At 47.0% G+C, this 13,859-nt stretch overlaps 1 protein-coding gene across 6 annotated transcripts in view; it reads left to right on the plus strand.

Moving 5' to 3' along the window:
• Positions 1 to 13,859, plus strand: part of ATP2B3 (ATPase plasma membrane Ca2+ transporting 3) — a 182,714-nt gene that overhangs the window by 137,474 nt on the left and 31,381 nt on the right. For all 6 annotated transcript variants that reach the window (XM_038747648.1, XM_038747654.1, XM_038747649.1 and 3 more), the window contains 4 exons: positions 6,047 to 6,226; positions 6,458 to 6,545; positions 12,014 to 12,120; positions 13,335 to 13,526. In XM_038747648.1, coding sequence (XP_038603576.1) covers positions 6,047 to 6,226; positions 6,458 to 6,545; positions 12,014 to 12,120; positions 13,335 to 13,526 — 567 coding nt within the window. The remainder of the gene's footprint in view (positions 1 to 6,046; positions 6,227 to 6,457; positions 6,546 to 12,013; positions 12,121 to 13,334; positions 13,527 to 13,859) is intronic.

A 13,859-nucleotide genomic window follows, 5' to 3' on the forward strand; every position in this document is an offset into this window, starting at 1 on the left:
CATCCCATATGGAGCCCAAAGTCTTAGTCCCCGATTTAGAGATGAAGTAACTGAAGCACAGAGAAGTTAAGTGATTTGCCCAAGTTCACATGGTGGTATAGTGGTTAGAGCATGGGCATGGGAATCAGGTCATGGGTTCTAATCCTGCCTCTACCACTTGACTGCCATGTGACCTTGGGCAAGGCACTTCCCTTCTCTGTGCCTCAGTTACCTCATCTATAAAATGGAGATTGAGACTGTGAGCCCCACGTGGGACAGGGACTGTGTCCAACTCGATTTGCTTGTATCCACCCATGCTCTTAGTTCAGTGCCTGGCACATAGTAAGCACTTAACAAATGCCATAATTATTAAATAAATGGCAGAAGCAGGATTAGAACCCAGGTCCTTCTAACTCCCAGTCCCCTGTTCTATCCACTAGGCCACAATGCTTCTGTAACTTGTCCTTCAGTACAACTTAAATGCCCAGTGCTACCCCTGAAGCCTCTTCTCTCTTGTTCTGTTTTGAAGTGGCACTGGGGAGCTGACCACCACTGGCTTCTTCCTTTACCAAGTTGCCCCTTCAGCTCTCTCTTGTCCCTGTGGACTAATCCCAGTTCCTGAAAACTTTCATCGGTATTCTAAGTATCACTAACCCCCTCTGAGATCTCTGAGCCTGGCTTATGAGTTCCTGATTTGTGAGTTCTCTGTTAATCATTCAATCGTATTTATTGAACACTTGTGCAGGGCAAAATGCTTGGGCGAATGCAGTGTAACAGGGTTGGTAGACACATTCCCTGCCCACAGTGAGCATACAGTCTGGAGGGGGAGACAGACATTAATATAAACACATAAATTATTGATAAGTAATTATGAGAAGCAGCAAGAGCACGGGCTTGAGAGTCAGAGGTCATGGGTTCTAATCCCGGCTCTGCCACATGTCTGCTGTGTGACCTTGGGCAAGTCACTTCACGCCTGGGAAGTACAAGTTGGATGGATACATGACCACATGGGTTCTAGACTGTGAGCCCACTATTGGGTAGGCACCGTCTCTATATGTTGCCAACTTGTACTTCCCAAGCACTTAGTACAGTGCTCTGCACACAGTAATCGCTCAATAAATACTATTGATTGAGTCTCTGAGCCTCAGTTACCTCACTTGGAAAATGGGGATTAAGACTGTGAGCCCCCCGGGGGACAACCCGATCACCTTGTAACCTCCCCAGTGCTTAGAACAGTGCTTTGCACATAGTAAGCACTTAATAAATGCCATTATTATTATTATTATTAAGTACCTAAGTGCTATGGGACTGAGAGAAGGGTGAAAAAAGGGTGCAAGGGTGGCGCAGAAGGGAGTGGGAGAAGAGGAAATGAAGGCTTAGTCAGGGAAAGCCCTTTAGATATGTGATTTTAATAAGGTTTTGAAGGTGGGGAGAGTAATCTTCTGTTTGATATGAAAGGGGAGGGCATGCCAGACTAGAGACAAGACATGGGTAAGGTGTCAGTGGCGAGGTAGATGAGACCAAGGTACAACGTTGGAGTTAGAGAAGTGTGTGTTATGGAAATCAGCAAAATAAGGGAGGAGAGGGGAGAGCTGATTGAGAGCTTTGAAGTCAATGGTAAGGAGTTTCTTTTTTTCTTATGGCATCTGTTAAGCACTTAATATGTGCCAGTCACTGTACTGACCACTGGCGTAGAGACAAGCTAATCAGGATGGGCACAGTCCCTGTCCCACCTGAATCTCACAGTCTTAATCCCCATTTTCCAGATGAGGTAACTGAGGTACAGAGAAGTGAAGCGACTTGCCCAAGATCACACAGCAAACAAATGGCGGAGCAGGGATTAGAACCCAGGTCTCCTGACTTCCAAGACCATGGTCTTTTCATTAGGCCATGCCCTCCACCAAGTCCTTAAAATGTTTATTCTGCCCTCCCTGCACCCCACTTTCAGTTCAGTTTGGGTATTTCTCTATTTGTCCTAGCCCCTAAAACTGAGTTTCTATGTACATGGACATAGTGTCAGTGACTGATCTCAAAGCCAAAATCTCACTGGACTAAGCGCCAGGATAGAGATAAGTAAATCAGGTTGGACATAGTCCATGTTCCATATGGGGCTCACAGTCTTAATCCCCATTTTATAGATGAGGGAACTGAGGCACAGATAAATGAAGTGACTTCCCCAAAGTCACACAGCTGACAAGTGGCAATTGTGGGATTAGAACCCAGGTCCCAGAGTAGCTGATGACTCTGCTAGAGGCCTCACGATGCCTCCTGAGGGAAGCCCAGCTCCCACACCCACAGAGAAGTTTGCCCACCCCCGCAGCTCTGTAAACCTTCAACTTGGCATGTCACGCCATGCCCCGTGGATGCCAAATGCTGTCAGTCTCTTGAAGCGTCTTTGTCTAACCATGCGCTGTTGGCTGGCATTCAGCCTGGGGAACAGAATTCACTTACAGGATTGAGTTCTGTGTTGTCGATGAGCATTTTTGGCCCTCTTTAGGGTCTCCATGGTGCAGGCTGCTACCTAAACCCTTCAGACTCATTGCCAATCCAAAGCTGTGGGCAGACTCTTCAAAGGAGTTCCTAAGGAGCCACTTTTCTTCTTATGTATGTGCCTCTGGAGCCCAGTCACTAGCCCACCATAACTCTTGGCTAATTGTCTGACAAAGTCCCGATGATGCTTAGAGCCTGTTTGGAAGAATTTCCCAGGGGGTCAGAAGCACATTCTGGCCCAGCTTTAAGGTCTCTCCTCCCACCTTCCAGCCAACTATGTATCCACCACAGCGCTTAGTACAGTGACTGGCACATAGTAAGTGCTTAACAAATACTACAAGTAGTAGTAGTAGTAGCAGTAGTAATAGTAGTACCAAGAGAAGCAGCGTGGCTCAGTGGAAAAAGTACGGCCTTTGGAGCCAGAGCGCCACAGCGCTCAGTACAGTGACTGGCACATAGTAAGTGCTTAACAAATACTACAAGTAGTAGTAGTAGCAGCAGTAGTAGTAGTAGTACTAAGAGAAGCAGCGTGGCTCAGTGGAAAAAGTACGGGCTTTGGAGCCAGAGGTCATGGGTTCAAATCCCGACTCCACCAATTGTCAGCTGTGTGACTTTGGGCAAATCACTTAACTTCTCTGTGCCTCAGTTCCCTCATCTGTAAAATGGGGATTAATAATAGTAATAATGTTGGTATTTGTTAAGCGCTTACTATGTGCAAAGCACTGTTCTAAGCGCTGGGGTAGATACAAGGTAATCAGGTTGTCCCACGAGGGGCTCACAGTCTTCATCCCCATTTTACAGATGAGGGAACTGAGGCCCAGAGAAGTGAAGTGACTTGCCCAAACTCACACAGCTGACAAGTGGCGGAGCCAGGATTTGAACCCACAGTCCCTGACTCCAAAGCCCGGGCTCTTTCCACTGAACCACGCTGCTTCCCCCACGTGAGACAACCTGATGACCTTGTATCACCCAGCGCTTAGAACAGTGCTTTGCACATAGTAAGCACTTAACAAATGCCATCATTATTATTCCTCCAATCATTATTATTATTAATAAGAGTCGGACAGGACCTGACCTTCACCATCAGCCTGCTTCTCTCTCTTGGTGACCGTAAAAGGGTCAGATAGGACACCTTGCACTCTGACTCTACAGGAGCCATGAAGCCTTAGAACAGTGCTTTGCACATAGTAAGCGCTTAACAAATGCCATCATTATTATTCCTCCAATCATTATTATTATTAATAAGAGTCGGACAGGACCTGACCTTCACCATCAGCCTGCTTCTCTCTCTCAGTGACTGTAAAAGGGTCAGAGAGGACACCTTGCGCTCTGACTCTACAGGAGCCATGAAGCCTTAGAGCAGTGCTTTGCACATAGTAAGTGCTTAATCAGAGAAGCAGTGTGGCTCAGTGGAAAGAGCCCGGGCTTTGGAGTCAGAGGTCATGGGTTCAAATCCCGGCTCCGCCACTTCAATCAATCAATCAATCAATCGTATTTATTGAGCGCTTACTGTGTGCAGAGCACTGTACTAAGCGCTTGGGAAGTACAAGTTGGCCACATATAGAGACAGTCCCTACCCTTGTCCTCTGTGTGACTTTGGGCAATTCACTTCACTTCTCCAGGCCTCAGTTCCCTCATCTGTAAAATGGGGATGAAGCCTGTGAGCCCCCCGTGGGACAACCTCATTACCTTGTATCCCCCCAGCGCTTACAACAGTGCTTTGCACATAGTAAGCGCTTAATAAATGCCATTGTTGTTATTATTATTATTATTATTAATAAATGCCATCATTATTATTATAAAGCCATGATCCAGAAGCAGTTCCTTGATGTCCTATGAATGAAATGAGCCACTGGATGGCAGCAGAGATTAAGGAAAGGGAACTGGGCAGTTCCATCCCCATAGAAATATTCCCAACTCTTCCCATCCCAACACGGGAATCTTTATTTTTCTTTAATGGAATCGACAGAAATAAGAAAAAGCTAATGGAAAGAGCAGCCCCTCTCTCCGGATAGAGCTAATCGGCCTTCAGCGGGCCCATCTGCCCCAGGATTTCCCTTTTGTTAAGAGAGCAGTGTGGTTCAGTGGAAAGAGCGCTGTGAGCCCGCTGTTGGGTAGGGACCATCTCTATATGTTGCCAACTTGTACTTCCCAAGAGCTTAGTACAGTGCTCTGCACACAGTAAGCGCTCAATAAATACGATTGAATGAATGAATGAGTGAGTCAGAGGTCATGGGTTCTAGTACCAGCTCCGCCTCTTGTCCGCTGTGTGACTTTGGGCAAGTCATTTAACTTCTTTGTGCCTGTTACCTCATCCGTAAAATGGGGATTAGGACTGTGAGCCCCACGTGGGACAACCTAATCACCTTGTATCCCACCAGCGCTTAGAACAGTGCTTTGCACATAGTAAGCGCTTAACAAATACCATCATTATTATTATTGTTTTGTTGTAATTATTATATGAAGTAGAAACTGCACACAACAAGGGTCCCCCAAGGCCAAAGGCATGAACTGACGTGACAGTGAGGACTGCAAAAACGGGGACCTGCTTCTCCCCACAGCCCGTTGTGTTGCCATATATGTTGCCAACTTGTACTTCCCAAGCGCTTAGTATAGTGTCCTGCACACAGTAAGCGCTCAATAAATATGATTGAATGAATGAATGAATAAACAGGGTCATGAAAGGGAGGGTCCCTGGGGGCTCCTGAATCTCTCACAAGCACCAGTTTCCAGTCTAGTGAATTGGTTAAAAACCATCTGGGACAGACTTGTCGGTTGGAACCAAGGGCAAATAAAAGCAAAATTCATCCCTGATGACTGCTGAAAAAGCCCATGGGGTCTTGAAGAGGGAGGAAGGAGCCCATCATTGGAAGTTATTTGAGGGAAAGGTGGATCGTGGCTTCTTCTATGCACTTCAGGGCTCCCTCACTAAGCATCTACATACTCTCCTCTCACTACCATCCCTACCCAGCACTGATGTACTGATCTTTAAACTCACTCGGTTCCTTCCCCCTACCTAAAATGTAGTTTAGGTCTGTCTCCTCTACCAAACAATAAGCCCCTTGATGGCAGGGATCATGTCTTCTAGCTCCGTGGTAGTCTCCCTAGTGCTAAGTAAAGCACTCAATAATAATAATAATGGCATTTATTAAGTGCTTACTATGTGCAAAGCACTGTTCTAAGTGCTGGGCACTCAACATGGAGGAAACTCTCAATAAAGACCATTGATTGATTGATTGATTGATTAGGGTGTCAATGGAAGGTTGTTCTAGCAATAAGGAGGGGCACAGGACAAAAGGGATCAGAAAAGAGACACATAAGTGAGGGACAAGGGACACAAAAGCCCCGAAAATAGGAGTCTAAAAGACCTCCTGGCAAAGGTGGTCATATTGGTAAGTCTGACTCATTGTGGGCAGGGAACGTGTCTACCAGCTCTGTTGTACTTTTCCAAGTGCTTAGTACAGTGTTCTACACACAGTAAGCACTCAATAAATACCACTGATTGATAAGTAGCCTGGAGCCTAAGACAGCACCAAATGTTTCTTGCGTGGGAATAAATCTCTCCTTTCTTCTTCAGGTTCCTGAAGCCATTCGCAAGTGCCAGCGCGCTGGCATTACCGTCCGCATGGTGACGGGAGATAACATCAATACTGCCCGGGCCATTGCAGCCAAGTGTGGCATCATCCAACCCGGGGAGGACTTCCTGTGCCTGGAAGGGAAGGAATTCAACCGGAGAATCCGAAACGAGAAAGGAGAGGTAGTGGCTCTTCTTCTAGTGTAAGGGACAAAGCCGGGCTTCTCTGTTCAAGGGATGATCCTCAAAAGCACGAGATACGAGTGTGTGCGTGTGACTGTACCTCTCACACCAGGCTCTGGAGAAGGCCTAGCCCCTTGGGACTTTTCTGCCTTGCCTGCACCCCTCTGTCAACTTGCTCTGTCTTTTTTCCCCTGCGTAGCTGTATAGCTCTGTGTTGTTTGCTTTCCTCAGATAGAACAGGAGCGCCTGGATAAAATCTGGCCAAAGCTGAGAGTTCTAGCTCGCTCTTCTCCAACCGACAAACACACACTGGTGAAAGGTAAAACTCAGCAGCAACCATCACCACCGCTTCCATCCTCATCTCCACCTGTTCCACTTCTGCCGCTGGTCTCCTTCTCCCCACCTCTCCGTTGCTTGTGTGGCTGTACTCTTTTCCCCCCTGCTCTGTATGCATCCTTGCAGTGTTGTGTCTCTGAAGAGCTGAGTTCATTGAGGTCCCGGTTTGGTTCATGTCCTTTCCCACACCGACCCTGCACGTTCGGAAACACGCCACGGACAGTTTGGGGGTTTTGGTGCTGCAGGGCTGGTCTGAGGGTCCCTTCTACCAAGGGACTGTGGAGGAAGAGGGGCAGGAGAGGATGAGCTAGAGATGGAAGAGTCTCTTCTGGATGTCAGGATGCCTAACTAAAGGTGACCAGCAAAGAGACCAGCTTCTCACTTGTGCTCATTCCCACCTCAGTGGGTCGGCCTCGGGTATTCGTGGCTTGGTCTCTACTTTGAGCGGGTCCTCAAGCCAACCCTGGCTCCAGGGATCAGTCTCCATCCCCCCCATTTCCCACAAGAAACGCCTTCCTCAGGCAGGATTCCTCTGGAGTAAAATTTGACAGATTATTGATCCACCCAATTCCCAGAGGATCATTTTCATCACTTCTTGGAGACCCTCAATCTGACAATAAAGGGATCTGCAATTTCATCCCTCTTGAGGTGCCCTAAACAGTCAGGCTGGTCCATGGGGAACTCCCTGATTTTATCCTCCTTCTGGTGTCAAGCTGTCCGGCCAGCCCAGAGCAGGATTTGGTGTTTCACCTGGCCGAGGGCAGTGCCCGAAGCTCTCAGGCCGGCCCTGTGTGATTTGGTTAGCTCAGTGAACTCCCAGGCTTCCTTCTTCCTCTATGCAGCTCCCCGCACTCCCTCCTGAGCTGCAATATGTGAGGGGTGTGTGCCACATCTCTGCCCTCGAACATTTTACGTGCATTGTGAGTGAATGTCTTGCATGCCCATGCTGACCTGGCCAGGGACCGGGAGAGAAGGAGGGACGGCGTCCGGGTGCGCTCCGCAAAGCTCACCACCGGGCTGGGCACCCAGGCCTGGTGCTGGGGTGACGATGGGTCCTTGCCCCACTGAATTTAGCACTGGACAAAATGGGTAGGGCCTGGGGTCAGCGGGGGGCTGAGGTGATGCCACGGAATGTTACAGAAAAGAAATCTGGAGGGAGAACAGGAAGAGAAACTGAATTGTGGGACGTTTATCTGAATTGCGGGGGAAGCAGGAGAGTAGAGGAGCCCAGGACAGCTGGACTTAGACTAAAGTTACCCCCATTTGATTTAACAAATGTTCCACTGACTCTTCTCCTTCAAAAGCCCTGTTGTTGATGCCAGAACTACGGGAGGGCACACAGCTAGATAGAACCTGCCCAGCTGGGTCCAAGGGCCAAACTGAAGCAGAAGTAAACAGAAGTTACCACAGCACTTAGCACAGTATTTTGAGCATGGCAAACTCTTAAATAATGCCCTAACGGGCAGGGAACATGTCTGCTGACTCTGTTGTATTGTACTCTCCCAAATGCTTAGTACAGTGCCTTACATATAGTAAGCACTCAATAAATACCATTGATGACAACTAGCTTACGCACATGTGCAGTAGCTCCCAGGGCATCTGGGACACTGAGGATTTTAGTCCCAGAAGCCTAGAAGATCAGGATGTCCCATCTCTACCTCAGCCCCTTTCAGGATGAAACCACCAAACTGGAGGTGCGGGGGGAAAGCGGGGTGCAGGAATTGTGAGTTTGACTCAAGGCTCACCTGGGGAAGGGCTTTTGGAGATCAAGGCATCCCAGCCGATCTCTAGTAATAACTATCTAGCTCTGACCTTGAAACAAAGCAGGTGTGGCATGGGCAGGTGATGTGAGGGAGAGAAGAAGAGAAAAAAACGTGAAAACAGCCCTGGAGAGAAGCATTTATTCTTCTCTGTCCATCTCCCAACACCCTCGTCTTGTGGACCCCAGTTCACAGTAACTCAGTCCAGGAAGAGGTGACCCTAAGCTGAAGATTCCTATCCTGGCCTTGACCCTCCCAAAATTGTTTTAAATCTGATGTTGTATGAGTCTTCCCCCAGTTTAAGCCTTGAGGGGTTGCTGGCTCAGAAGCAGTATGGCCTAGCAGAAGATGCACAGTCCTGGGAGTCAGAGGACATGAATTCTAATCCTGGCTCCACCACTTACCTGCTGTGTGACCTTGGGCAAGTCCCTTAACTTCTCTGGGCCTCAGTTTCTTCAACTTAGAATGGGAGTGTGACAGGGACTGTGTCTGACCTGATTACCTTGTTTTTACCCTAGTGCTTAGACCGGTGCTTGGCACATAGTACAAATACCATTTAAGGAACAAAAAAAAAAAAAAACCCTGCCTTTCCAGAGAAGAATCCTTATTCCTGGCTCACCTTAATTTTGGTGCTGTGGCAATTAAGTCCTCCTCTCTGGGTCAGTATCAGGCTGATGATACTGCCACGGGGACTTTAAGCCCAGCAATGCGGCTGTGAGATGCTGCTCTCTCAGTCTCTCCACATGCGACAAGGTGACCCTTCACAGGCTGTCAGACACAGAAACTGAGTCTTCCCTCTCACAGCCATTAAATCTTTGGCTCCACATTCCAAAAGACAGCGGTTAGAGCTCAAGTCCTGATCAGGCTTACCTCTGTACAAACCTCCCTGAAAAACTAGTGTTTAAATCTCCTAACCTGTTGGATAATAAGCTATTACACTCTGTTCTCCCAGAGGCTGCGTTTGAATGCGGGAGATTGAAATGGTCCTATTTGTTGAATGCTAAGATCCTCAGGCTGCAGTTTGGAAATTAAAGATGGAACCGGTCACTTTCACTTGATTTCAAATGCATTTTTTAGAGCCCAGCAATAGACTAGCCTCTGCAAGCCAAGAAATATTTATTATCTATCAATCAATAGTATATATTGTGTACCATGTAAAAAGCACTGTAGTAAATGCTTGAGAGACTAAACCTGTCTACATGTTTTATTTTGTTGTCTGTCTCCCCCTTCTAGACTGTGAGCCCATTGTTCTGTAGGGACCGTCTCTATAGGTTGTCGACTTGTACTTCCCAAGCACTTAGTACAGTGCTCGGCACACTGTAAGCGCTCAATAAATACGATTGAATGAACGAATGAATGAATGGGTATTGACATCCGTGTGTCTGTAAATTGCATACCAGGGAAGAGCAACTCAGTGAGACTGAAGGACTGAAGAAATTGTTTCAAATATTATCAGTCCGTCGTATATTTGTGTTGCTTTTAATTATTGTGGTATTTAGGAGTCAGAGGTCATGGGTTCTATTCCCGGCTCTGCCACTTGTCAGCTGTGTGACTTTGGGCAAATCACTTAACTTCTCTGGGCCACAGTTACCTCATCTGTAAAATGGGGATTAAGATTGTGAGCCCCAGGTGGGACAACCTAATGACTTTGTATCTACCCCAGTACTTAGAACAGTGCTTGGCACATAGTATGTGCTTAACAAATACCAACATTATTATCATTATTATTATTATTATTAATAAACTCTAATATGTTTGTATGTATTTATTACTCTATTTTACTTGTACATATTTATTCTACTTATTTTGTTAATATGTTTTATTTTGTTCTCTGTCTCCCCCTTCTAGACTGTGAGCCCACTGTTGGGTAGGGACCATCTCTATATGTTGCCAACTTGTACTTCCCAAGCGCTTAGTACAGTGCTCTGCACACAGCAAGCACTCAATAAATATGATTAAATGAATGAATGAATGAATGAAACACTGTACCAAGCATAGGGGTAGATATAATCAGATCCCACTTTGGGCTCACAGTTTAAGTAGAAGGGAGTATAGGTACTGAATCCCCATTTTGCAGATGAGGGAACTGAGACACAGACAAGTTAAGTGACTTGTCCAAGATCACACAGCAGGTAAATTGCGGAGGTGGAATTAGAACCCAGGTCCTCTGACTCCTATGCCCGGGCTCTTTCCACTAGGCCACCATGTATCTCTGTGCTTTTTTTCTGGTAGAGCCAACCAGAGGTTCTCTGCCAAATATCTCAGAGAAGAGATTTCTCATGGGACAGAGAAGATAATCAATCTACTTTAGTGCCTTCACACCCCCATTTAGGGAAATCTTACCTAAAATAACATTGCCAGTCCCAAATCTTTCATTTTAAAAAATGTCACTGTTTTGGGTGATGACAGCGATGGGAAAATTTTCCAAAATGGGACAGGAATAACTTGAGAATTGGTGAGAACTGAGATGAGAACAGGAAACTCATTTAATCTAAAATCAAGTCTCTCCAGGGGGCACAGCAATGTCCCTGGCTATCCCAGCAATGAAAATAGAGGAGTAAAAAAGCAGTAGCTCTGTGGGACCCAGCTGTTGAGGCCATAAAAACTAATGGGACTGTGTAGTTAAGAAGGATTAAAATAAGCTGGGAGAGTGGGAGAAACTTTCAGTTAGGAAGGAAAATTAAATAATGGGATAGTCGTGAGCAGCATGAGCACAGTATTGTTTGAGATGCAGTAAACTTAAGGCAGAAAGTGAGGGTTAGATATGCTGAGATGCTTTATCATCTGAGCCCCCAAAACTCAACCGACAGTTTAGAATGGTATTTGGGGTGTGGTAAGAGAAAAGGAATGCCAAAAAATGTGCCTTTCAGTGCTCCTTTGAATATTGTTCCACGGGGTTTTTATGACCAACATCAGCAAGACACAAGGAGCACATATACCTCAAATATTTATAACTGAAAAAAAAAAGAAGCGTCATGAGCATTGACCTGGAGGCAAGCATGTTGTCCCTGAAAGAGCAGGCAGTGACTGTTCCAGAATAAAATTGCCCACCCCTGGGCCTAATCCGCTTTACCTTGTATTTAGACAAGCAGCATGGTCTAGAGGAAACAGCACCATCCTGGAAGGTGGGAGATCTAAATTCTAATCCTGTTCCATCACTTGCCTGCTGTGTGATGTTGGGCAAGTCACATCATTTCTCTGTGCCTCAGTTTCCTCATCTGTAAAATGAGGATTAGGCAATCAATCAATCAGTGGTATTTACTGAGCACTTACCATGTGTAGAGCACTGTACTAAGCACTTGCGAGAGGAGGAGAAAAATTGATCTATAGAATTAGAATACAGAAGAGAAATGGAAAAGCAGAAAAGACAGATGAATCAGTCTATAAGAATCCAGCCCCGAGGAGGAGTGTGGACATGGAGGCCCAGAGGGAGAGGAGATGGTCAAACAGCGAGTAATGTTTTGAGGTGGGGAGGGGCAGGGGAGCCAGGGAGGTGATAACCGGGGAAGGGATAGAAGCGTGGGGGTAAGTTGAGCTTTCCCTCAGTCAGCGGTTAAAGAAAATCTCTGGGAGAGCTTTCAGTTCCACTCTGAAATGGGCAGGTCAGAGCCCCTCCTCTCTCCACCCCGCCATTCCCCACCATTCGGTAGGTGGACTTCCAGCACCAGCTGTGGTCTACAATGTGTTTCAGGAATCATCGACAGCACCATTGGAGAGCAGAGACAAGTGGTGGCCGTGACCGGGGACGGAACCAACGATGGACCGGCCCTGAAAAAGGCTGATGTTGGCTTTGCTATGGTAAACAGGCCTCGGGAGCCGTACATTCAAGCGGCCCCTCACTCTGGTCCCATCTGCCTTGGAAAAGCTGATCTCATTTTAACTCTTTTAAAAGTGGTAGCCCCCGAGCTGTTATTTGAAATGGCCTAGAGACCAATTCTTGCGGAAAAACTCAGAAAGCTATACTTCTTCCCACCATCCTAGACAACTTATTTCTTCCAGTGCCTTTGCTGAACAGATTAGCTAAACCCCCAAAGAGCTGACTGGGGGCCAGGTCTTGGATTGACTCTCTCCTCAAACCCCTAGCTGAGCCCTGCATTCATTACCAATAACAGGTCTCACCTGCCGATTACGCTTAACTACCTCAGTGCTCCATCAAGCCCTGCCCATTGCTGCTATTTCACCCATCCCCACCTGAAGAAATGACCTCTAGCACGCAAAGGAGAGAGAACCAGAGTCTGCTCCCTCTTTGGCTTTCCCACCAAAATCCCAAACCAAGGAGGCTCATCAGGCTGGACTCTGAGGGTAGCTTTGTTGTTGGGGACTCCTGTGTCTTTCTTAGAAACTGAAGTGAGACCCTCTAACTCATTTCCCAAAGGGTCACCAAACAGTAATGACTTTTGATCGATGCCTTCTCACTGACCCAGGTTGGATTCAAACGAGTGACCTATACACAGAGAGCTTTCTCCTTTAGAATCTACCCGCTCTTCCACCCAGATTCACAGAATGCTGCTGCAGCTTAAAGGTGGCTTGAGTCTCATCCTGAAAGGTACCCACCTCCCACCATACCCTTTAGGTGGACAGGTGTCTAAGCAGCCCTCGAGGAGGCTGCTAGGGTAGAAAATTGGCACCTCCTCGACATCCACCTAGGACAAACCCCTCCCTTCCCACGCCCAAGTTCCTAAAACAATTTGAAACCCCCTTTCTTCCAAAGTGTGGTTCTTTTGGTTGGGTGGTGGTGTCTTGGGAATGTTAGCCCGTACTAGGGTCCCCACCCCATGGCTGAAGGGAGCCATGGAGTCTGAATGTTGTGTTCAGCATCTGGTTATAGTTTGCGCGTTCACGCGTCTAAAGATGAATTGTGCGATGTGTCCTGGCAGAGGGGGACACAGAGGGGGACCACTCGACCATCACCGTTGTTTGACAGTCGTTGAGCCCAGTCGGTGGGAAGCAAGGAAGCCGGGGGCGGGGGCCCCTGGAGGTATTCCCAGTTGTATTTGTGTGTGATTCTCCAGGGGATAGCTGGGACGGATGTAGCCAAAGAGGCTTCGGACATCATCCTGACAGACGACAACTTCTCCAGCATCGTCAAGGCGGTGATGTGGGGTCGCAACGTCTACGACAGCATTTCTAAATTCCTGCAGTTTCAGCTGACGGTCAATGTGGTGGCAGTGATTGTGGCCTTTACAGGTGCCTGCATCACTCAGGTAAATGTGAATTAAAGGAACTTTCCAGGTCCCTTGATAGTGGATGATCGTGGCATCATAGTAAGCACTTAATAAATACCACAATAATAATAATAATAATAGTATTTAACAGGCAAATGGGAGCCCAACACCAAATAGCTCAGTTTGAAGGAATTAAATGGTTCAGATCCTCAGTGTTGGGTTACAGATCTTGTGAGAGAAGTCAGTCAGTCTATCATATTTATTGAGTGTTTATTGTGTGCAAAGCACTGTACTAAGCACTTGGGAGAGTACAGTAGAGCAATATGATGGACACATTTAAAGTTGTCTGTACATTTTTCAGTTCTATTTCTC

The sequence above is a fragment of the Tachyglossus aculeatus genome, chromosome 6 (genome assembly GCF_015852505.1).
Source record: "Tachyglossus aculeatus isolate mTacAcu1 chromosome 6, mTacAcu1.pri, whole genome shotgun sequence".
NCBI classification, from domain to species: Eukaryota; Metazoa; Chordata; class Mammalia; order Monotremata; family Tachyglossidae; genus Tachyglossus; species Tachyglossus aculeatus.